At 47.9% G+C, this 24859-nt stretch overlaps 1 protein-coding gene across 1 annotated transcript in view; it reads right to left on the bottom strand.

Moving 5' to 3' along the window:
• The window catches only part of FRAS1 (Fraser extracellular matrix complex subunit 1), a 55539-nt gene that overhangs the window by 18399 nt on the left and 12281 nt on the right, over positions 1–24859 (bottom strand). The window contains exons 5-31 of the mRNA XM_078859718.1: positions 24152–24263; positions 22433–22570; positions 22128–22259; positions 20810–20938; positions 19942–20192; positions 19686–19837; positions 18788–18950; positions 17284–17416; positions 16502–16680; positions 15557–15710; positions 15193–15453; positions 13426–13641; positions 12991–13110; positions 12459–12638; positions 11019–11143; positions 8872–9012; positions 8091–8339; positions 7219–7332; positions 6290–6440; positions 5028–5187; positions 4409–4577; positions 3283–3529; positions 2672–2883; positions 2090–2222; positions 1618–1778; positions 1069–1216; positions 334–539 (exon numbers count right to left, since the gene is read on the bottom strand). Coding sequence (XP_078715844.1) covers positions 334–539; positions 1069–1216; positions 1618–1778; positions 2090–2222; positions 2672–2883; positions 3283–3529; positions 4409–4577; positions 5028–5187; positions 6290–6440; positions 7219–7332; positions 8091–8339; positions 8872–9012; positions 11019–11143; positions 12459–12638; positions 12991–13110; positions 13426–13641; positions 15193–15453; positions 15557–15710; positions 16502–16680; positions 17284–17416; positions 18788–18950; positions 19686–19837; positions 19942–20192; positions 20810–20938; positions 22128–22259; positions 22433–22570; positions 24152–24263 — 4536 coding nt within the window. The remainder of the gene's footprint in view (positions 1–333; positions 540–1068; positions 1217–1617; positions 1779–2089; positions 2223–2671; positions 2884–3282; positions 3530–4408; positions 4578–5027; positions 5188–6289; positions 6441–7218; positions 7333–8090; positions 8340–8871; positions 9013–11018; positions 11144–12458; positions 12639–12990; positions 13111–13425; positions 13642–15192; positions 15454–15556; positions 15711–16501; positions 16681–17283; positions 17417–18787; positions 18951–19685; positions 19838–19941; positions 20193–20809; positions 20939–22127; positions 22260–22432; positions 22571–24151; positions 24264–24859) is intronic.

Below are 24859 nucleotides of genomic sequence, written 5' to 3'. Positions count from 1 at the left end.
CTCACGGTATGTATAAACAGCACCTCCATAAAAAATACATTTACATATAGCGACTGCAGATATCAAAGATCCAATATGCCAGTACTGCAGGCTGCACAAGACTTTACCGAAAGAACCGAAGAGTATGCACAAGACAGTACAACTTTGCACACGAACCAGCCGTATTCCCACATCCATTTACTCACGAAGGTTTTGATCAACCTTGCCAGTGGTGCTCTATTCACATATTGCGTCCACATTGTACACCCGTGGCAGTGCATTTGTTCGAGACTCAACAGGTCGCAGCAGTATAGCGGTTGGCTCCGGGGCAAAAGTGCCTAGCGAGTTACCCACCTTCTCGCCGGGCAGGAAGGTGATGCGGGAGGCATCCGTGTCTGGCCGCTCCGTGTAGTCGTGATCGACGCGCGCCGAGCCGCGGCGTGTGAAGCAGCGCACGGACGACTGCGCACTGAGATCGCCACTGCGCAGCACGGGCACCGAGATGGAGCCCTCGCTCTCCTGCACCGCGTAGCCCTCTTTGCCAAACTGCACGCTGGGAACTAAATCGAATAAAATAAAATCGTTAACACATTCCGTATCGCCGCCATACTTAGGGCTACCACGGAGACGCTAAGTGTCGCAGAGGATGAGTATGAAGTAGTTGCACAGTAGGGGGCAATGTTGCTGCATGGTTTTATTTTTTTTTACCAAATTATGTCACTTGCATGATATTTTTTGTTGTTGACAAAATTGGACCGTGACGCTGGCACATTTTTTCAAATAATGTCATGAGGTCCTTAACGACCGCTGCAAAGCAAGACGGCTCGTACTTTTCGGTTAATACACCCGCGGTATAAACCAGGGGGAGCCGCACGGCTCGAACAGCAAATATCTCCAATAAGCGGAAAACGCCCCAGAGACACGCAGGCGAAACGGAGGATGAGTGCAGGTGCTTTTGGAATGGGGTTGACGCAAGCTGGATTGGGGATCTCGTGTGCATGTCCGTGTGTGTGTCCCTGTGCGTGCCCGTGTGTGTGCCCGTGTGCACAGAAGTGTGGTTGTGGGCCTCTCTCGAGGTAAGGAACTCACTGTCCTGATAGGTGTCATTGATCAGCACGGTAGCGTGGGACGGTTCTGTGAGCTGCACGCCCTGCGGCGAGCTCAGAAACACCACAAACGTCTCGCCGCCCTCGATCACCGGGTGCTGCGTGTCGTCCAGGATCGTGATTGTGCAGGTCTGAAGGAGCATTAATACAACTCATTAGAGTTAAACAAAAGCAGCACATCGTGAAAAGTTAAAATAACGATGGTAGTAAAACTGTTGATCATAGTGTTTAATGTTTAACTATACTAAATTAATGAAACAGTTTCCATATCCGTAATAACAAAACACATTTAAATGTCTTTTTGGAAAGGTTTCAAATGTACTTACATTGAACCGCAATTTCCGGTACAGTACAATAAAGCATTGTACATCATTCCCATGCTAATGTTCTATCAACAAACAACGCACACATTAGATCTGCCGCGCATCGCCAATGCGTTTCATCACTCCACTTTCTCAAAACATTCCCTGCTGGTAACACGACCGAGACGTGTCTGGTTGCACACGACGGGGTGTGTAAATGGGCATCTCACCCCGTCCCGTCTCCCGGGAGCGAAGAGGACCTGGCGTGAGGTGGCCACGTAGTCGATGGCCGGAGTGGCAGAGAGGGGCTCCGAGGGACGGGTGGCGCACCACACCGAGGCGGCCGCCGACAGGTCCGATCCCTCCCGCACCACGGGAATGTCCACCGTGCCTGCGTGGTGGTGACACGCAGATCGTCATCATCATCGTCGTCGCCGAGACAGAAATAAAATTAACAAAAGGGTCGGCGAGCGATGGGTGAGTGGGACAATGGTCCAATCCTTGACGTGCAGGTTATGTCCACAGGCACCACGAGTGAGTCACCAGCTGAGATATACAAAACTGTTGTTATTAATTAAAACTACTTATCATAGAGGAATATTTTAAACAATTTTACACATTTAATTTTGCCAGGTGTGAATCCCCTCGAATACAGTACTCATCAGCAATCGGAGATTACTCGTTAATTATTAATTACCGTACCTGCGTCTTCGCTGACGCTGAACGCCGAGTCTCCCAGGTGGACGAGGGAGGCGTCGTTGGGGCCGGCGATGACGACGCGAGCCGTCGTGCGCTCTCCCAGACGCGCGTTGGGCGACGGCTCCGCCAGAGCCACCTAGCAACAGAGGCAGCGGCGCCCTCCGGTTAGCGCGGTTGGCTACGTACGGCGCGAAAGAAGTTCCACACGTGTACGTGCAAACAATGAATGCACACACATAGATAAAGAGAGGGAGCTCCAATGCATTTCTCATTTACACATGGACACACAGGTGCAGCACTAGATAGCACACACGCAATGAGAATTAACACCTGCTGCACAAAGAAAAACGACTCGTTCCAAGAACACAATCCACTCTGTTGGACTGCACTCATCAATGTCATGGGTCCCGTGTTGGAGGAGATGTGACTCACACACACACTGGGTTGTGTAGTGGCCCAGGAGTGGATTCATGAACACATATGTGCGGATCATTTACTCTGTCGTCAACTAATAGACAAAACACGCACGCCAATGTAACGTGCACAGGGAAAGGCCAGAATCGGCGGGGGCCACCCTCCCCGTACCTGGAAGTCCTCCTCGGGCTCGCTCTCACTGTCATCCACGATGGTGACGGTGCAGGAGGCGGCCGTGACGCCGGGCGCGAGCACGAGGCGCGACTCTTCACCGCGCTGCCGCGACACGAAGTCGGAGCCGCTCGCCAGGAGGCCTGCGCCGCTGCCCCGCGCGGAGCCCGACACCGTGTGGCACACGGCCGACACCGTGCTGCTCGTGTCGCCTGTGACAGGATACGGAGGATGGGCCGAAGATGTGCGGTGCGTCACGAGGGTCAGAGTCTCGCGCACTCCCTTCCCAAACTGCTTTTTGTCGTAAGTTTGTTGTCCTTCCCCCCCCCCCAAACCTCCGATGAGCGCAGTTGGTTACGTACGGTGCAAAAGAAGCTCTAAATACGTACGTACTGTAGCCCGCCTTTCCTGGTTACCTTAACGTTCACGTACATGTACATCCCTTGTTAATCCACTGCTGGATGAAGGCTTCTCCACACCACGTGATTCGTGAGAGGAGGTGGGTGAGGTCATTTAACCGAAATTCACCATGCCGGTCAGTGCAAGTTTATGAAGGCGGAAAGCGTAGACGTGGGAGCGCACAATCGCAGCAACAACAACAACGGGCGCACCCTTGCGGATGACGGTGGCCTGCAGGGTGCCGTCACTCTCGTTGACGCGGTAGAGGCGTGTGTCGAACTGCAGCGTGGGCTCGTCTTCCGTGTCGTTGATGGCGACGGTGGCGCGTGTGCGCTCGCCCAGTAGCGCGTACGCCGGCATGCTGAGCTCCACGCCGAAGCGCTCCTCCCCCTCGAACACGGCGTCGTCGTTCACGATGATGGTGCACGTCTTGGTGTCCTCGCGCTCCTCGAACTGCACCTGCACTCGTTGAGCGGGTGGGGGGGGTGGCGGGCGCACCCGTGTGAGAAATATTCCCGTGTTCGCGTTTCAGGGATTATTCAGCTTTATGTGCCAGGCCAAGCGTCTCGTTGTGGATGCCAGATCTGAGTCGGTGCTTTTTGTGTGGTAGCGATGCAATGATGGATCCCACAACCACTGCATGTACCAGCCTCAACGAACCCCAATTGACGCCGCCTATGATCCGCAGCCCATGGTGATCTACTGCGTACTGCTGTACCCGAGCGTAAACCTGTGCAGTAAACCTTGTACGGCCAGCCGCAGTTTCAGGCACTCCGGCCCAAAGACCTGGAACTGGTCACTAGCAGATGTTTGGAATCCATCCTTAAGTCTGAGTAAGTTTTATCAATCGCCTTAAAGCAGTGTTATTCCAATGAGCATACGGCTTGTGATCGGCATACATTCATGATGGACTGGACCCCTAAGAGTGCACGATTAACTAGCGTTCAGACTTACTCCGAATTGTGCGTGCATGACTGGGAGGGGGGCTGATGTTGCCGTGTGCCGTGCTGCGGGGTCCTCGCCACGGTGGCAAGATGTTAACTACCTCGCCTGGTATACAGGAGGTCGTGGGTTCGATCCTGACACTGACGCATGTATATTTGGCGTTTGCATGTTCTCCCCGTGATCACGTGGATTTTCCTCAGTCCTCCGGTTTTTTCCCTCCACATTTAGAAACATGCATTCAGAGTATTTGGCTATAAATTTCTACGTGATAAGCCACGTCGTTGAGCTATCATTTGTGGCCAGGTCACTTCTGAAAAATAGCTGTACAGCTCAGTGGGCTTCACCTGGTAAAATAAAAAAAAATAGTAAAAAGAAATTGTTTTGTTTCCTCACCTGTGCCGCGTACTCAACGTAGTCATGAGCGCCACGCCGTGAGCCGGCGCCGGAGGAGGACGTGGCCGTGCCGGGCTCGGTGCGGCACAGCACGATGGCGTACTGGTTGAGGTTCCCTCGCCGTTTCACCGTCACGCTGACCGTGCCCGCCGTCTCGCTCGCGTTGTACCTAGACGAGACGAAGACGGAGTCAGCGAGCAGCGATTAACATCTAACGCGGGAGAAATCTAATTGACTTTAATGTCGCATTAAGAAGACTTTTTTTCTTCTTCAAAGATCATGTAAATAATATTTTTAAAAATTGCAGCACTTCTAATGCTGGATGGAAGCCCTCTGACGTCATCATTCATGGAAGCTGTTTAACCATACTTCATATATATCACTATAGTCTACTTAAATACGGTATTCCAGTCGCATCAATTAAAATGTAGGTTTTCACCACCAATATTACAATTGGTAATTGATTTAGAGTTAGCCCACATAATGACATGGCTACATTTCTGTACAAAGAGCACCTCCCACTGCCTTCACGGGTGCCCGTTAACAGCACTTGCCCCGACAGTCTGCTGAGGCTATGTGGGTGGGGGGGAGGGGCGATCTTTGTCTTTGTTTATCAAACCTGCGGTGCTGGAAGCTGATGATGGACCACTGGATGTGGAACACGTTGTCGCTGACCATGTTGGGCTTGCTGTCACGCACAGAGAAGCGGAACGAGTCCACGGTCTCCTCAACTTTGCCTTCCTCCAGCACGTAGCGCAGCACGCCCAGGTTCACCTCCTCTGTGTGGCCGAGAAAACAGCTGGGGTTCAGGCAGGTGGCACCTCCAACTCGAGGGATACATGTATTCGCTCGCCGAGTTCGTATGTACGTAGTGTAGTGTCCATTGCCAATGACAGCGGCATTGTACAACATGGGCTCACGCAAAGCGGCAGACACATTAACCCACATAGTTGCAGGCAAACACTGAAAATTATCTCGTACAATGACTCGTGTATATTTTTCTAAAGAGAAGATGGAACTAAGTAAAAGCAAATAACTCTTATCTCGTAGATACGTACCCAGAATGTCTGTTCGGGGATGTCTATCGCCAGTTCAAAGCTTCGTTAGTTAAAAAAATAAATGTAAATTTCGATGATACTATGTAGTTTATACTTTAGTTGTTTACGTGGTGGTTTAGTTACTGCAGATACATACTATTAACATTCCTTCTCTTTATTAATGCTACCCCTACCCCCTCCCTTTGATGCTGCTAATCCTGCATAATGCACGGGCATAATGACTTTAAACCCCTCGCCAAACCTCCTACGCATTTCACAAGTAGTACTAATCGCATATCTGCATTTCCCATAAATATGCTAAATTCCTATTGATATGCAAATTATTTTGTCAAGGCGCTCTCCCCCCCTCCAACCCAGCTTAGAAAAGACGCTCCAAGCCTGGGGTTGTCATTCAGACTCTGTCTTCTCGACAGACCTATTCTTCACCTGAGGACGGCTGCTTGCGTTGTGGCCGAAACGTCGTGAGAATTATTTTATTATGTTTTCTTTTTATTATTTTATTATTTCCATTCTACGTGACTTTACCGAAAGAAACAAGAAAATGTATTTAAATCACAGTCGTCTGTACCCTGTTGATGTCACTGGGGTGATATTGCTGCGTTAAAATGTTTACATGCTCCAGCAGTGGTGACAGGAGAGCACACCTGACCGAGATTTTTGTTTCTTTTTATCCTCACTAACGAAGCCCCGCACTCGTCAGATTTCCTGGAACTCACAGCGTATGTATCCATCTACAAGAAAGTACATTTTGGGCTGTGTTTTTCTTTCAAGGATGCTCTCTGCACACTAAGCTTGTGTTGATGTTCAAGAGTAAGAATCACACCTTGGGTGAAGGCTTTCACGGGAACGCCGAGCTTCAGCTTGTTCTCTAGGTGTCCATGCTTGGGGTTAGAGGTCACTTCATACACCAGCTGGGTATCATCCGTGTCAGGGTCAAGGGTCAACAGCTCCTTTTTGGTGATGTGATTGGCTGCCTGTCAATGGTAAAAATATACACAGTATTTTAATAACACCTCCATTAACTCCTGTCCACACTCCACACCCGCAAATGAGCTGGTAATGGAAATAATTTACAAGAGCACACAGTTTTGTTTTGACCCAAAAGCTACAATTTTAAAATCACCTGCAATTATGAATTTATGCAATGTTGATAATGACCAAGATGCCTCTGTGTTACATTGAGAGGCCTCCATGTTGAGCTGGTGGCATTACCCCTCCGTGAACTCAAAACAAGGCAAGCACTTGCATGTGAATTATGGGGTAATTGGTGCCTTCTGCTAAATTTCCACAACCATTTTCCAGAGCCCACTTAGTGAATGGCTCACGTAGTGTTCAAAGATCAAAAGCGAAAATGATCATTTAATGTCCCCTTCGCTCCGCCAGCCGCAACGCCGTGGCCTCGGTCTCTCCCCCGCTGGCTCGGGTGAGGTTTTGCTATCTCTCGCGAACATCTATAACTTTTGTAATTTTCCAGCATGTGTTTTATTAATACAAAAACACAACCCTAAAATTGATCTTAGCGAGGGATGCTACCCACTGTGGATCTCAGTTCTACATTGACCCTTTGGCACCACAACTGGTTCTGAGGGTGGCCCAGATAAAAGCCTGCTAATCCGTCAGCCAGGTGAGGGCAACAGAGAAAATTTCTGATTAAGGCAGCCTGTGAACCTAGCCAGCACCCTTCATAGTGGTGGTCGACATGTGGCTTAAGAGCAGCCTCCACAAAAAGGTGGAAACCTTCAAGGCCCTCACCTTGCCCTCGATGTACTCAAGCCACTGCAGGCCCAGGTTGGTCACGATGCGGGGTGTGCCATCATCCACTGGGAGGATTTCAATCTGGAACTTCTGAGGCAAGGCCGTCACCACCTGGAACAACGGCGCACATGTTCACCACAAGCAGTCACACTCAATCCTCTCCTCGCCGATAATTATCAACCGCACTAACGTCAGTACACCGAGTTATCACTGGTCAATTGCACTGATCTGTCCTCATAATATTTATTAGTGGCTGTGGGAGTTCAAAGCAAGACAGTGAGCTCACAAAACAAGGATTTGTAAATAATGTGCATACAAAGAGATTACTACATTTGCTGCGAGTTTTTTTGTTGCATATGTTTAAATATAAAAAATGTACTATACAGAAAGCTACTGAAACAAAGGCCCAGGCCTTATATATATTACATATATAATAACTGCCTTCTTGGCCTCGCACTATGTCAGTTGGATTGCCATGCAACAAACACCCAAGACAGGTCATGCAGGAGGGTGCACCACTTAGTGAGGCCTACTCTTCCAAACAGGCTAGATGTCTTGGAAAAGGTCAGAGTCCCTACCCTTGACCTCACTGCACGAGACCTAGCGATCGACTGCGGTGTACCCATTTACAATGCTGGGTGAACAGAGGTGGAAGGATTTAAGAAACTTGCCCCACTGTTTCAAGTGCTGCACCAGAAGATTGAACCGGCCACCTCTGGAGCGTAAGTCCAGTGTGCAAACCATTACACCAGGGCAGTATCCTGTGCCTCAACAGAACCCTTCAATAAACGGTTACGGTCGATGGAAACGTAACAACGCGGTTACGACGACGCAGCTAAGAGCGGCCCCGCAGTGACCGATCCACCCACCTCAGCACTGCCCTCCCTGAGCACGAACAAGGGGTTGGTGCCGTCGCCGACGGTGAACGCGAAGTTGTCGCGCAGCGTGTTGGAGCCGTCGTGGCTGTAGCTCACGCGGCCCTGGTACACGTCCTCCATGGTGAAGGTGGAGGCCGCCTGCCAGCCAGCGCCGGCCAGGCCCCCTGCGCCTCCTCCGGTCCCGCGCTCGATGGCGCCGTGTCGCGGTGGCTGCACCACCGTGAACGTGATGGAGTCCGGCTGTCGGGTGATGCAACGCGGGTGTCCGTTAATAATGAATACAAAAAATGGTCACGTTTTAAATGTAGTATACGGATGTGGAAAATTGTACGTGGGTTATACTCGACTTCGAGTGTTTGCCGTGTTAGTTAATTCACCGTAACGTGCAACCATCGTGTTTGATAAATCCTCTCGTGCGTAAATACAATTGTCGAATAGTCCAATAATAATTATTAGCAGTAGCATAGCGTGGTTGGCATTGGCCCTGGTGCAAGTCATCAAAGGGGGCCCCCACCTGTCAAAATACACCCCCCTCATCATAACCTGGTAACCTGGACTCATCTGCCTCGTGAGCTCAAGCGCAATTGCACCTCCTGCACCCTTGATGGCTACGCCACTGCTTATTACCATTGGATAGCTCCGATTAGCATGGTTGGCAACGTACGGTGCAAAAGAAGTTCAACATACATACACACGGCAACAGCTCGTACTTTTCAATTCCACCATATTACCACAATGGTAACTACTGGAGCTGGAAGGCAGCGGGGCCAACCTGCGTGTCGGCGTCTGTGGCCTTGAGCTCGAACTCGGTGATGGGCTTGCGCACGCCCTCCTGCACACGCATGCCGAGGCTCTGCACCACGGGCAGCGAATCGTCTATGGGCGCGATGCGGATCCGCATCGTCTGCCTCACCTGGCGCACGCACACACACACACATGGTCAAAGATCCCCCCCAAAAAACCGTTGGCAGGCTTGATAGAGCAAACACCGTTAGCGAGCACCTATTAAAGCCAGCAATAGCGCCGCACCGTACCACATTGATATCAGGTATTCATTTTATGTCTGGTTCAGCCTAGAGGAGACCCAGGATTGGTTCCGGTATTATCAAACTCGGGATTTGTAGCGCACTGCTCGTGTTGTTTTGGCGCTCGCTGTGTCTCTTGCCACTTTTGCAAGACGTGTTCGCATTTGGTTATGTTTCACTGTTGTTGTTGTTGTTGTTGATTTTATTTGTTGACGCAGATAAGAAACATTCTGCCGTCAGCTCTTTAACAATAATGACCCGCGGAAGACCTTGGTGAGAAAAAAAAGTAATTCAGCACATAAATCATAACACTGCAGACACGGAGTCGCAAACGCATTTGAGGAAAACAACATTCAAGTAATGCGCCAATCAAGTAACACACTGGCGGGTAATGCGCGTCAATACTGAAGCACCAAGTCGCACCGAGTCCACCAATCACACGTGCAGGGATGTTTAGTGCATATCAGAAGTATAACACCACATTGCGCGGGTGTTCGCTCATCACATGTGCAAAGAGAAGGGATATCGTGAATTCACTGACTCCACTAGATGACATCATCACCTAGCAGCATGCATTGCATGACCACTTTCCAAACGGGGGCCCTGTGTAATTGCATTTGCGTGGCCCCACTCCACCAATAAGCGCAATTTGAAGCGCTTGAACGAATGTGTAAAAAAGAAAATCAGAAACCTCCCACCCCCCAATATACTATGACAGCTGCTTTCCTTTTAAAACAGTAAAGGATCGTGTGATAAAATTTATTTAGAAATGTGGCCACCGATACGTTTGGCACATGCAGTTGGACATTAGCATCCTTACATGGGATTCAAGTCACAAGCAACATCACCCAGTGTGACTCCCGGTGCGATGCTGAAAATAGCCAATCGGTGGGAAGATGCGAGTGATGTAAAGAGACGTCGACGGAAGAAACTCAAGAAAATGAAACTAAAAACTCAAGTGTTTAAGTCGGAGATGCAGGCCAAATTCCAAGTACTAATTAGCAAAAATTGTAACATTAGCCATTCAAACCAAACGTGGTACACTATAAACGTGATATATATCCTTTGATCCAGCATAAACAATTAGTTTAGTAAACGAAATTTGTGAGATTACTTGCATACCACCTGAAAGGGCTGGATTGGTTTTAAGACGCTGAGGTCATGGATCTGCTTGGGTTACGGATCTGGCTATTTCAGGCAGAGGTTTATTGGGAAAGGGTCTTGTGAAAAGGCAGCCCCAGCATCTCAAAAATCCTGGCCGCTGTACATTTTCCCATGTAGTGTAAATCAAAGGCTATGCGCTGCAGGATATAAATACTACGGTGATGACTGTGGTGCACTTCGCTCACGTCATGTGTCACTCCTCAATGACCCTCTGGATAGTGCCAGCTGGTTATAAATGGAACAGCTTGGCAACACGCGTAAAAACAATTTACTTGATCTGTATATTCATTTCATTTTTATTTTATCTGATGTCTACGCACTACACCGATTTATGTAACGCAATTTGTATTTATGGGACAACAAATATAAATGATATAATTATGATTATGTTAATGTGTTTACATCTTAATATATTACGTATGTTTACGTTGGTTTATACTTGTGAATAATAGTAATAATACTCTGTAAATGATTAATTACACCGGTCCTGGGGCTATTTTAAAACGGGAGAGAGGGTCAATTCGGTGCTGAAAGTCTTCTCGTTTTTCAGTTTTTTGCAACATCCGAAAAAAAAAAATCGCCCATCATCCGAGCCAACGCACTACTTTTGAGCGAACGTGTATGGAATGGGTGGCGGTTTCGTGCCCAACGGCCCGCTCCCCGCGGTGGGCCACGGTAGGCCACGGTGGGCCACGGTGGGGCGTGTTGTTTGCCGCGGCGGGCCGCTCGCCTCGTTGCTGCCGTCAGACACGGTGAAGGTGAAGTCGTCATCGTGCTTCTCCTGCGAGCTCGTGTGCACGTACTGCACGCGCCTCGCCGCCAGGTCTGCCTGCGAGAACGACGTGACCGCCCGGCCTGCGAACAGAGCCCACACATGCACACAGTTAATTCGCGTGTGTACACAAAAAAACAAGGATTCCCCCCCAACCCCCTCGCCCCTCTTACAGCCCAAACAAGCTGTTGGGGAAAGTGCTGTTAGCGACCACCCATGAAGTTCCGGAGAACGGGCACACGAGGGGGTGGGTGACCAACACCTCGCCCGGCCATCTTCGTCTCCCCAGTACTGACGTTTACACACCGCACCGAGCACTCGTTTTTAAGGCTGAGTCGACCTAGCGGAGGCCCAGCACCGGTTCAGATATTCATCACCGATATTTGCTGTGAGCGGGATTCAAACTCGTGTCGCCGGGTTAGTAGCACAGTACGCTATCCACCTTTACGACTGCTCCACACAATATACACACTCACAGGCGCACACACAAAGGCACACACGTGACCCCCCACAACCCTCCCATTTTGTCTTCCCTTAACACCCCCTTCTCCCTCCAGTTGTAAACTGTTCTTCAGTGTTTCGCCAAGCTCGAATGTATGGCCACAATGTTCTGTCACCCGAGTAAGCGACTGTGTTTGTTGTTGAATGTATGTTTTAATTTAAGGTGTCAATTACTAGTTGATTTGAAGATTTCGTGACTGCAGGAATACGTACTCTTTGGTTCTTACGGTAAAGTCACATAGGTATAAAATAAAATAAATCACGACGTTTCTGGATTAAACAGTCTGCCTCAGCAGCAGACCATGCTTTCCCACCTGATGACGGACGCTTGTGTTGCGCCCGAAACGTCGTGATTTATTTTTATTTTATACCTACGTGACTTTACCGTAAGAACCAAAGAGTATCAATTACTAGTTGTTTTGTTTTATTGTGAGCATGGCCACGTGAATCAACTGTTCATGTTAATTAATCCTTTCCCATTTCATGTACGTGCATGTACGTCATCATTTTTTCTTCTGATTCCGTCCCTATAATGTACACGTACGTCATTTTATATATTAAATAACTTTATCAGTATGTCTTCAGGTTGAAACACGTACCGAGGCTCCCACAACGCCATGTGGGAGGGTGTGTGGCACAGTTTCGCGCCAGGTAACAGAGTTGCGGTCATGTCGCCACAGTTCTCTGCGGCGAATACAATGCCTTTAAAAACAACGGTGCCATGCCCCTCTAAGCAAAATGTGCGCGAACCGTTTGCGGATTCCGAGATTCAGCGGTGAACGGGACCCACCTTGCAATTTGCAGACATCTCAAAACGGGAAAGGGTTAACTGCTCGTGCCTCTGTTGTTGTGCACAGCACAAGGCACCCCCCCTCTCCCCGCCGGGTGTCTCCATACCCGGATTGGCGAGCATCTCAAGGCGGCCGAGCGAAGGCCCCCGAGCGACGCGGTAAAGCAGCTGTCCCGGCTCCGTGTCCGCGTCAGTCACAGACAGCACCTCCGTGCCCAGCTTGGCCACGGAGTTCTCCTCCACCACCAGCTCCTTGTTCACCTCCACCACGGGCGGAAGGCGGTCCTCTGTGAGAATAGATTATTTAGTCGATTCGTATACATTCTACGCGATCGGTTCACGTGGACCCCCGGCAGCCGCCGGAGCTTCTACATTCACCCTAAAGACAAAATAATAAAAAAATTAAGTCAAGACACCAAGAGGTGAACACCAACGTCAAATAGAATGGGGAGTGAATCATTACATAACTGAACCCTACGTCTTTGAAAAATGTCCAAAAAGTTGCTCGTAAAAAAATTTACATAAAGAAAATGCAATTGCCGATACTATCGCTGTTCGTTGAAACATGGTGTGAATAGGCTGTAGTGCTGATTTGCAAAACCAAATAATCAGGGATGTATGTGTATAAACATCTCAGACCTAGGATGGTGATGTGGAAGGACTGATCGATGAGCTTGTTTCCCTCTTGATCCACGATGTCAAACTTGAAGGCAAAGCTTCCACCATCCTCCCCCTTGTTGTGTCTGTATTCAAGCAGCCCTGCCAGAGAGGAGAAGCACAATCACCAACAATGGCAATAACTAACTGAGCAACGTGTCGCATCAACTGAGAGCAATCGATTATACTGAGAAATGAATGTTTCAATAATCTGGCCAGAAGGTTTCTCTAAATATGACCATTACAATGGTGTTGCTGATGGTGATGATAGTAATGATGAAATCAACACAACTGCAAAAAAACACATGACCATGACCGCAATTACAATGCATTCATAAGCGAACGACTCCACAGTTGTATTGGGATAGATGTGCATATCAAAAAATCACTGAGTCGCAAATGCCTTCCCGCTGATACCTTTGTTGATATCGGCCTGCGTGAAGCTCTTGACGGGGCCCTTGGCAGAGACCTGCTGTTGTGTTTGCTGGCCCTTCGAGCCAGCTTTGGGCCCGGCTTGGGCGAGCAGCAGATGGCCCACGGGCGCGTCACGGACCACGAAGAACTTGAGCTGCAGAGTGTCCGAGTCGACGTCCGTGGCTTGCAGCTGCTGGGCCGTGATTGTAGCGGCCGAGGCTGGGGAATGCGAGCAGCGGCAGCGCTTACAGACGAGCACCAACATCAATCATGCCGCGTAGCACACGGGGGTGGTGGGTCGGGAGTGGGGGGGGGTGCAGAAGCTTTACTGGAGGTGTTCATTCCGGGAATGCTTTCGAGTTGACAAACGCAAGCTACTGCGAGGGCTCCAGTGAGCTAGTGGAGTAGCACCAGTCTCTATGAAGTATAATGATATACATTGCAATGTCCATTATCCGTGGTCCTAATCGATCTGTTAAAAAGAATACAAATGTCTGTAAAGGCTTCTTCCTTTTATTCACATCTTCTGCGGACCAAAGAAAAGACCTGGAATTGATGGGAATTAATTATATTATTGGTTTCTAACCATGAATAACAACTGCCCAGAAGAAGTGTGTCAGAAGTGATCAAATAAACCTATTATAGAAGGTGTTTTGCAGATAAGACCCAGAAAATGCAGCAGATTAATCTTACTTTTCGTGTTTATTTTTGGACACCTTTGTGGATATCAGGAGTTATTTTCATGAATATGATGCATCGACAGCACCCCTCTATAGATGCAAATAAGCAGAGTTTATTACAATTAATATTACACTTAAATAAATGAACCAGTAAATAAGACCCATATGAGTAATGTAATAGTCAATGCCAAGCAGACATCTGTTGCTTTAACATTAAAGTAGATTGAAGTAGTCATGCATTGGTAATAAATACGAATTCTCCATCAAACCAAATTCATATATACAAAACAGCACTTCTCAGCATAACAAACTGCAATGACAATATACATTTGTAGATTAAACATCCTTAATCTACGTCTACAAGATTAACTAACACAAAGATCCCACATATAACCTACATACACTGTCAGGGCAAGTATTGTTAAAGTGAGCACCTATGAAGGTCGGCACAGCGCACAAAAGGGTGGTGTGACCAGTGCCACAAATTGCTGCCTTTTTCTATCCAGAGCTGATGTTTGCACATCAAACCAGTTACTCATTCAAGACTGAGTTGATCTGCACGAGGCCCGAAGACTCGTTTAAATATCGCTCATCACTGACATTAGCCACAGCTGGGAATCAAACTAAGGTCACCAGATCTGCGGTGCAGCACGTCAACTACTGTGCCCCTGCCTCACCCAAACATTGCAACACACATCTTTCTGTCTCCATCAATATCGACGATCCTTGCCGGGACAGTGGCTGCCGTTTTTGTTGCTGGGGATTCTCTGATGTCCACCTAGGCCAGGGGTCGCCAAATCAAAATAACCAGAAGAGCCATTTTTTTTTATTCGGTAAAACAAAAACAAAAAACCTCAATATTTCAAAGCCACAATGCATGTGAATAGTGTGGCGAAGCAGTCCTTAAAAAGCCGCACGCGGCTCCGGATCCGCAGGCTGCTGACCCCTGACCTCGGCCGAAGCGGGAAAGGCAGGGCCTCCCACACACCATGTAAACAGAATGTAGCATACACACAAACACACGCACACACACTGCCAGACACAGGTCGCAGGAAGCCCACGCGTGAGGCCCGCCAGCACCGTATCTCACCGGCCTGGATCTGCAGCCCACGGTTGATGGCCATGCGCGGGATCTCGGAGCGCGACTGCTCTACGGACACCGCGACACGGCCGTTCTGCGAGTGCGCTCCGTCCGACACGGACAGCCGAAACTCGTCCACCGCGCCCTCCGTGCCGTCGTGCGTGTAGGACAGCAGCCCGTCCACCACGTCCTGGAACGTGAAGGTGGAGCCCTGAGCCAGCTCCCCATCGCCGGCTCTCTCTGTCCGCCGAGCCTTGCGGCTCAGCTTGCCTGTGCAGTAGCAGCAACAACAACAACGCGTTTGTGTCACCTTGGGCTATGGCCGGGAGGACAGGGTGTGGAATGAAAGAAGCAAGTGCACTGGCGAGCGTACCGTGCTGGGGTTTGTGGGTGATGGTGAGCACCAGCTCGGGGCCCGGTGTGTCCATGTCCTTGACGGAGATCGCGTCTTCCCGCAAGACGATGGCCTCGCCGGGGCGGCAGGCGACCGTCCCAGTCACCAGCTTGGGAGGCTCATCGTTACTGCGCTGTAAGTAGAAAGACAAAGATCCCCCATATAGGCTTGAACAGACCGAAGGCCGGCACTGGCACATAAAGGGGTGGCGATATTTATACACCGTACCAGGTATTGTACTAATCTGAGGCTCAGCCGACTTTGCGGAAGCCCAGGACCGGTGCAGACAATCGTCAATGGAGTTGGCTGTGAATGGAGTTTGTAGTGCAGCGCGCTAACTGCCACACTGTTGAGTCACCAGTGACACCATCTTCATGTGGCATTGACCAGGTTTTCATGATACCCTATGCAGTATAGTGTTACAAGTCACCGTGTTAAAATCGATCTGAATGCATTCGGTTTGATACAAAAAGTCACATGGTGGATACAGTTGCAATTGGACCCCTCCAGTATATATGGTCAAAATAGTTGACAAAATACATCATCATAAAATATATTATCAAGATAACAGATCCATATTTAAATTCTATCGGATCTTTTGGCATTCTTCTGAGCTAATAAATATGAAACCATTCAGTAATGAGGTCTTCTTCCCCATACCTCTCTGATAATATAACCTATCACCTCTCCTCTTCTAAATACAGCATCTTGAGATGCTTTACAAACCCAAAAAGTATTGTACTTTTGAATTCCTGAGCCTAATTGGTTCTTCATTTTTTGCTAACAAAGTTACACGTAAAAAAAGCAAAAAAAAGATAACCGTAGTTTATATATTTTGTGGGATCGGCCATGTCCCTCGTCACAGCTTTTTCCACCCCTGCCAAACGTCGTGACGTGGCTCTCCTCGCCGCGGCCACCGCTCGCCTGTATCGAGATGTTGAAGAGGTACGAGGGCGAGGCGCTGTGCCCGTCTGTCACGTGCAGCCGGAACGCGTCGTACACGGGCTCCGTCTCACGGTGCACGCTCTGCACGTAGAACACCGCGGCGTCCAGCACGTCCTGCATGGAGAAAGAGCTCTCCGAGCGGCGGGCACTCGCCGGTCCTGGGAACAGCACGAATGAACGCACGCACGCACACAAAGCACTTCTTTCGCACCGTATGTAGCCGACCGTGCTAATTGCAGCGAAAGGGCCGTGACCATCGAAGAAAGCCGTTTGTGGGAGTCTCTACTGAGCAAAGAGTATTGTACCCTGGCAGCAAACACCCACAAAATAGTTTATTTTTTATTTTTAAACAGGGCTGTTGAACACCAGCCTCAAATGCCCCGAAACACCAGCCAGCAACACACGGCACTAGTGAAGTAATTTAAGACGCAACCTAGAAAAAAAAATGCTGTCATCTTGTTGACATACTACTAGACTGTGTGGCTTAGAAGCTTTGTTCATGAGAAAAATAGGGATCGAGTAAATGCACTGTGGCATCACCTGAGTACATTCTAAGGCGATGTCACTGGAGTGACGTCACTCGAGCACTCCCGAACCGAGGTTATTGTACTCCCAACATTAATGAAGCTTCACACTTGGGATGGACAGACCTGGACACATTGCCGATAAAACCTTGTCTTCACAAATGCTCTATTATGAACACTTAAAGCCACACACATCAGTTTATACCCTTCAGAACACTGTTTGTGTGCGGGGCATACCAGATTTGGTGTTTACGATATAGCCAAGTTTCGGAGCATCCGTGATCTTCACCACCAGTTCCTGCTTGGGAGTGTCGGCATCTGTTGCCATGATGTCATTGGAAGAAATCATGACTTTGCCTCCTTCATCTACCTGCAGTCGCACATTCAAGAACAACAGCCGTCCCCGAGGTGGTCATGCTGATGAAGAGGCCAGAGAGCACCGAGCCAGCACCGCACAAAACCCTAAGTTCAAGTTCGTCACGATCGTAATAGCACGACCGGAATAACTTTGGGAATATAAAGATAAAAAGGCAATCCTCTTGAGCAGCCAGAAAGAAGGATACGCATCAACGTACTGTGCTGTTAATTTGATAAAAGCCACACACAGTGGATTAACTATTAAAATTTTGTAAATATGACTGGAAAAAGTGATACACCCGTAATATACGAGGTAATGACTGTAAAAAATGAATGCAAAATGCACCTCATGAAAATGTACACATGTGAATGGAAATATTTAAATATGAACTTTAACTTGATACTATGGGGAACCATGTTGTAGTAAGTGTCATATTTTAGCTAAAATGTAAAATTAAAGTTATATCTTGAGAATAGGTGTGTAGTGACCGAGGAATTAGCTATGTAGCAGCATAGCGCTGGCTGCTGGCGGGGAAGGGGATCTGCAGCTTACAGCAGCCCTGACAGCAGCAGGCCACGTGATAGATCAGAGGGGGATCTAGGGAAAAGGTCACGGAAGGGACACACCAGGAACCCACGGGTAGGTTCTAGAAAGGGGGCGTGGCCAGGGGCGGAGCCAGGCCACGCTGACAGTATAAGAGGGGCCCCGGGAGGGGACCTCGGGGCTGTCGTGTGGAGTGGGATCCCCGTGGTGCTGCTGGAGTCTTCGCCATTCTTCTCTCATCGTCTCTGTCTTCACCGTCTCGGCGTCGCCAGTCGGACAGTCTACCGACTGTCCTGACTGGGAACCGTAGTCGGCTATAGAAGAATTATTCGAAGTGTTAACTCGTAAGGCCGTGTTAAGAAGCAGAGTGCCTCCAACTCTTAGTGTCGCCGAGTCAGTCACGACAGGTGTATAAACTTAAAGGTCACTTGCATAAAACACCATCAAGTGACATTTGACCTTACTTTGTCATTTAAAGCACTGCAGCACACTGCACTGTTCCCAGCCATGGGCAACTCCAGTGGTGTGTGACATCTGAACCGGTCCTTGGCTTCACCAACTCGCACTGACCAACATGACGTGGGGTGGCCTTGACCCAGCAGTGGATTGACAAGCGGTGTGAATTATTACGATAATGGAAGAAGAAAAAAAAAAATCACCGAACGTATTTTACGCAAGTCTTCCAGGTTAATATGAATGCTATCATTTAAACGGCGCTTGCTTGCTTAATTCCTAACGTAAAAGTAATCCCCTGTGGAACAGGGGCAAACCTGTAGACAAGACGAGAGCAGTGCGGATGATGGAACAGCCTAGGCAGGGCGGGGATATGGTTTTGTGTACCTTGAGCGAGGGTGTGAGTGTCAAGCTGGGCGGCTGGTTTCCTCCAGGGGTGATGGTGAGTGTGAAGATCTGATTCTCAAGCCGATTTCCCTGCCCGTCTGTCACTGAGAAGTAAAACAGGTCTGTGATGGGATCCCCTCCCAGGTCAAAGTCAGTCTTGTACCTGGAATTAATGAAAAACACGAAGACACGTAAGAACAATGTAGAACCAAGCATGTGAGTGTCAATGTAAACGTTGTATTTATTTGTTCAAATACTGCATGAGTAGTAGCTTCAAATGTTGCTATTTCTATACGACAGAATAAGTACGTAAATTTTTGATTTAGAATTCCAGAGTCATTTTATGTCATCTACTTTTCTACTGTTATTATACCAAGCTGGAGAAACAACCCACTGTGTGATGGTGATGGCAGATGCATATTTGCCAATCGTATTGTGAGAACTATATATTACACATACATATGGTGCATATTATGGATGAGTGTCAAATTACAAACACTAACATTTTCTATATTTTTGGATAATGTTGGATATTTTTTGGATTTTCAAATGAATTTACATTATATAATTTAATTAACATTACTAGATTTTAAAAAACGGGCTTAGACACAACTTTTGTGAAAACAAAAGCTGCACGTGACACCACTATTGGCAAGAAACACAGAGACCTGAGGCCAGAGAAGTGACATCACTTCCTTCCACGTGATATTTTCAGATCAATTCAAAACAAATATTCTTTGGAGAGTCAGAAAAAATTCAGTATCTAAGCCCGTTCTGTAGGTTTGTACAGATATATCCCGAAAATCGGGAACATCTTTTGTGCGTCTATTTTTCCTTATAAACAGCACAGCCACATCCAGCATTTGACTTATTTTACAACGGGCTGCACACAACTTGCTTGATTCTGTTGCCGTTGATGTCTTCCATGGAGAAGATGGAGAAGTCTGAGAGCTCGTGCTCCACACCGGGGGCTGCGCTGATCACCAGCAGCCCGTACATGGGCACCGACGTGAGCATGAAGCGCACCTGGCCTGCTGGAGAGTCGCCCGCCTGCGTTTAAAGAAATTGAAAATTGCGTCAGGTAACGTTCAGAATCTGCGTTCAAGCGCGCGTCTCTCGAGCTTCCAAAGACGACATTTTAAGCCACGACGTACGGAGTAAGCCAGCTCCGCCGCAGTGATGGTCGCGGTGCCTTTTTCGGGCAGCGTGATCGACAGCTGTGTTCCGGGGGCCTGCCGTGGTCCTTGGCCATCGGTTGGCGCGACGACCACAGTCACTGCGACAGTCGCCGTGGCAACGCCGTCGGAAACGCTGAACGAGGCGGCGTCGTCGCCGCTCGCGCCCGTCCCATCGTGCACGTAGTGCAGGGCGCTCCTCGCGAGGTCGTCGTGGGTAAATACGTCGCCTGGAGAAATAAACCAAACAAACAACGGCAGCAACAAAATAACAGACGCACAAAACGAAAGTTACTTTCGAATATTTACCCAGCTACACCATATATAGATAACAGGTTGCTGTGTCGCCTGCGTGGTGAAGCCTGTGTGGTTGGCAGGGAGGTGAAGTTCAGCAAAAATCAATTCACTGTACTATACTACCACATCCGCGCTTCCGTCCTTCATCAACCCGCACTGGCCAGAGTGGTGAAGTATGGTCAATTAATCCCAGCACGGCTTTGGGTCGCCCTCATTCAGCAGTAAATGGGCAAAAAGACAGTACATGTGCTAACTATTTATATAATACGAACATACACATGTTTTCGGAAGAATAGATAGAACTGCTTTCTGCTCTTGATTTTCACAAATTGTTGTTTTTTTGCGGACAAAGTGTTTTCCATGTTGTTATTTACCTCAGACCTCCCTCATGAGGGAAACTACATCTATGGGCTCTTACGTAGTTAAAATAAAGGCAAATTTATCAACAAAACTACAACGTGGCTCCATAAATACAGGGGTCCCTTTTCAAGCCGCTATGTCGAATAACTGTGGGGCACGTGGCCATGTATGGACTGCCCCGAGCGCTTGCCTGAAGCCAGGGTTAGATGCCTGCCAGCTGTGTATTTAGTCAGAAGTCCGTGGCTCGGTGCCTCGAGAACGGCGAAGAGAAGCTCCTCCGGACCCGAGTCAGCATCATCTGCAGACAGCTGCTCCAAGCCTAGCATAAACATAAAGACAAAGATGCCATGTATAGGTCAGAGTAGCCTAGGGAATGTTCCATCAGAGGGGAACTGGTTATTGGCAGCACAGCACAAGAAGAAAATATAGGCACCAACGTAATGTGCGATTGTCACTTTCACACTGGAGGTGTTGCTTTAACACTGCAACACAGCAGTCACTCACTGTAGTCGTTTAAGCTGGTGGTGCAGTGGTTAGCGCATTTTCTACGGTCATCTGAAAAGCTCCTTCTTCCTTTACTAGGAAGCCAATGAAGCTATGGATATTTAAATCTAGATTGAAAACTCATTCCTTTAGAACTGCTTTTTGTGTTCAGTTTGTTATTCTTCCCCCGCACCTCCGTCCGATTAGCACGGTTGGATGGCGTGAGTTAAATTCCCAGCCATGGAAAGCATCGGTGGGGAGTGATATCTGAACCAGTCCTGCGTACCTCATCCTTAGCCCACATTGACCAGTGTGACGAGGTGTGGCCAAGCATCCAGCAGTGGATTGACAAGTTTAAATCCTGGTTCTCGCGTGAAATCGCTCAACACACGCAAATATGAACACAACCTCTTGAGATATCTCTAAGCTAAACCCAGCCACATAATTATTTTATTCCATTTAAATCAAATGTGCTCTCTGCTGTGAAATAGGTGTTAGATTCATGGTCACTATTATTATCAACAGTATGTTCCCTTTACCACTTTTAACAGAGCTTAAATTGAAATCCATTTACAGCACACATATAAATCAACGTATCATCCAGTTGTACACCAATGTCAGATCTCCGAAATTCAGCAGGTGTGAGCTCAGTTAGGACCTGGATGGGTGACCACCAGGGCTTATCAGCTGTTGTAGGAGTGAGAGTGCAAGGAGGCCAAGAGAAAGCAAGATGACCAAGTGTTGCCCCTCACAATATGCATGGGTTTTCTCTGAGTACTCTGGTTCCCTCCCACATACCAAACACATCTTAATCGTTTTGGCCAATCTTTCCAATTTAGGACCCCCTCTGAAATAGCAGCTTGGAGATTCAGTGAGGCTTTCCTGAGTAAAATAATTTGCATTATCACATTATTGTCATCGAGTGCAAAACATTAGTTCATGGAGCCCCATACGTCAACGCGATACGGACCAAGTGCTCATACAAATCCTCACCAACAGGCGACATTTAGACTTGCGGTGCTTACCAATAGGTGCTGTGCCGCCCTGTGAGAGGTGGATGGCGGGGCTGGCCTGCTGGAACACTGGCGGTAGCTTGCTGGGAGTGTAGAGCTGTAAGGTGAACTCGGTTTCCGGGGAGGTGTTAGCACCGTCAGACACTGTAGCACAGAAAATGGGGCACAGCACAGACACAACCGAACACGCAGAGTGTCATGACACTATAATAATCGACATTTGTTGCAACCCAAGCAATGTATTAAATGCAGCACTGCCACTTGATGCTGTAGCAGGTCACACTGATGCAATCTCAGAAAGGCCCTGCTTGTCTCACCGGTGAAGCGGAAGGCTGTGGCGGGCCCTGGGACGGTCCGTGCATTCCCAGGGCGGTACACAATCTTTCCCATGTCGACGTCGGCCTGCGTGAAGAGCGTGACGGAGTGGCCCGGCCTGTCTGCATGTTCCAGCGCCCCTGCGTGCCCACACAGCCACAGGATTAACTCGCAGCATTTCACACCGCCCGCTCGCTTTGCTTCGCAGATATGCCCTTATGGCAATAACATCTAAAAATGCATTATTATAAGGGTAAAAGGAAGCTACCGTAGTGTAATGTTAGACACACTAGACTTGGAATGCAGACGTTACCAGTTAGATCTCCCGGCGTTGGAGTGGAAACAATGGGAATATTTATAAAATCTTTCCCAGTCTCTGTGTAAATGAGTACACCATAATTAGTCAATTGGCAGGTCTTGTGAAGTGGGGTCAACTGTGGGTACACCTTCCTCTTCTGAGATATGAGGTCGGTGTGTAAGATTAGGCCAAAATACGGTCCAGAGGGGCTGTCTAGAACTCTCTCTAGTGGGGGCCCTTCTGCCAGCAGTTGCTTGAGAAAGGAATTTCATGGCTGTACCTTCTTCCCTTTGAAAGAGTAAAATGTCTCATTAAAAACTTAGCTGGTGATGTGAATAATGTAAGTTTGTGTGTGTCTCTATGCAGTGCTTTTACTAGAATACAACATTCACAGAGTGTGACACTGCTATGAAATAAATAGAAAAATTTAAAATGTGGCATGTTTGAAAAAAAAGTATAACAAAAAAAATACCCTTCTCCTTATCATAATTACATCTCTTCAGAGATTTCTCATTTTGTTCTTTACGAATTCTTGAGGTTGACCTTGCGAACCAAAGAAATATTCAGTAAATCCTAAGATAGCTGCAAGCCTAAGGCAAAGTAGTGTAGTCTCCTTCTAAACCATAATTATGCTCCCATCGCAAGTATCACAGTAGCATTTTGAGCTTGAATGTCATTTCAAATGCATTTAAGAGGACATGGAAAGTAATCATGAGATCAGTTCAGCACATGAGTAAAACTGTTGTGTATTTGTGAAATCGTTTCCCTACCATTTAGTAGCCAGCTTTATATATGCATATATATCAGCATGTAATTCAAGGTTATATTATTCCTAAATGTAAACGATTCATTGGACTAAGTCACCAAGTTATGCCAATATCATCAGATCTCTGATCTCATTAGATCACAATGCACACCAGGTTGTCACAGGAGGCTGTGGGTATGTGCTACGTGGTGGTCAATAGAAAGCAGTGGATGTTAAATCCATTGTTGTGCTGTACTTGTACGCCCCCACGTATATGCTCCGCACTTCACACACGCCGATTGAAAACAAATTTCTTTAGAACTGCTTTGTGTGTTTAGTTTGTTGTCTGTCCCCGCACCTCCGATTGGCATTTGGCTACATACGGTGCAAAATAAGTTCAACATACATACCTCATTAACCCACACTGACCAGCATAGTGAAGTATAGTCAAATAACCACCTCGACCCACGTGACGTGGGGAGGCCCTCACCAAGCAGTCGATTGACAAAAGGACTGCAGATGTACGTGCAAAAGTCGTGCTTCTCAAAAACCAAGGTATGCATTACACTCTAGCGGGTTAACAAAAAGCTGCAGTTTACATCGTGATGACACGCCTGGCACATCAGCAGCTTCGAGGTAAATACTGCCGGCTTAGTGTCCCCTGCACTTGAGGCTTACCATACTCAGGTGGGATGAGCTGGGTTACGTTGTACAGCAGGTATTCACTGCCAGAGTTATCCACAAAGGAGAGGTAGTTTGACTGAATGACAGTGATTTGGTCTTTCGCTGCCTAAGGGAGGAAGCAAACAAACCATTTTAACGAGCAAATATTTACAGGATGTTACAACAGTCGTTTGAATTTATAAAATAATAAATGTAAAAACCTTAAATGGCATGTCTCCAATGAAGATATTTTTACATTAAATGACTACAGTTGGTCATTATTTACTGTATTACATCCTAGCCGCATGAGAGATGAGAGACAAAATGAACTACAAAATGTAGACTGAGAGAAGGCAAAACAAGCAGAGGAAGTCAGGGGAAGAGATGGCGAGATGACGAGAGATGAAATCAGAGATGGCATCAGAGAGTTCAGAGGCCACGACTGGACAAGAACAACTAAGGAAAAGAAAGGGGTCTTTGGCCTGCAGTGGGAAGTTACACGCCAACAACAATGACAACATCATAACCACGATTATCATTTGAGGCAAAATAAAATCGCATGCACACAGTTAACAAAAGGAACAAAAACGCTTCAGGAGATATAAAACACACGCGGAGAAGTGCTTGCATGTCACCAGCGTAGTGAAACGTGGATGTCAACAGCTGAATAAAAATGTCACAGCAAGTGGGGGGGAACAAGAGAAAGGAGTGCGGCGCGACGGG

Source organism: Lampetra fluviatilis, chromosome 9 (genome assembly GCF_964198595.1).
Source record: "Lampetra fluviatilis chromosome 9, kcLamFluv1.1, whole genome shotgun sequence".
NCBI classification, from domain to species: domain Eukaryota; kingdom Metazoa; phylum Chordata; class Hyperoartia; order Petromyzontiformes; family Petromyzontidae; genus Lampetra; species Lampetra fluviatilis.
The sequence above is the reverse complement of the archived record's forward strand: the minus strand, read 5'-3'. Positions and strand labels throughout refer to the sequence as shown.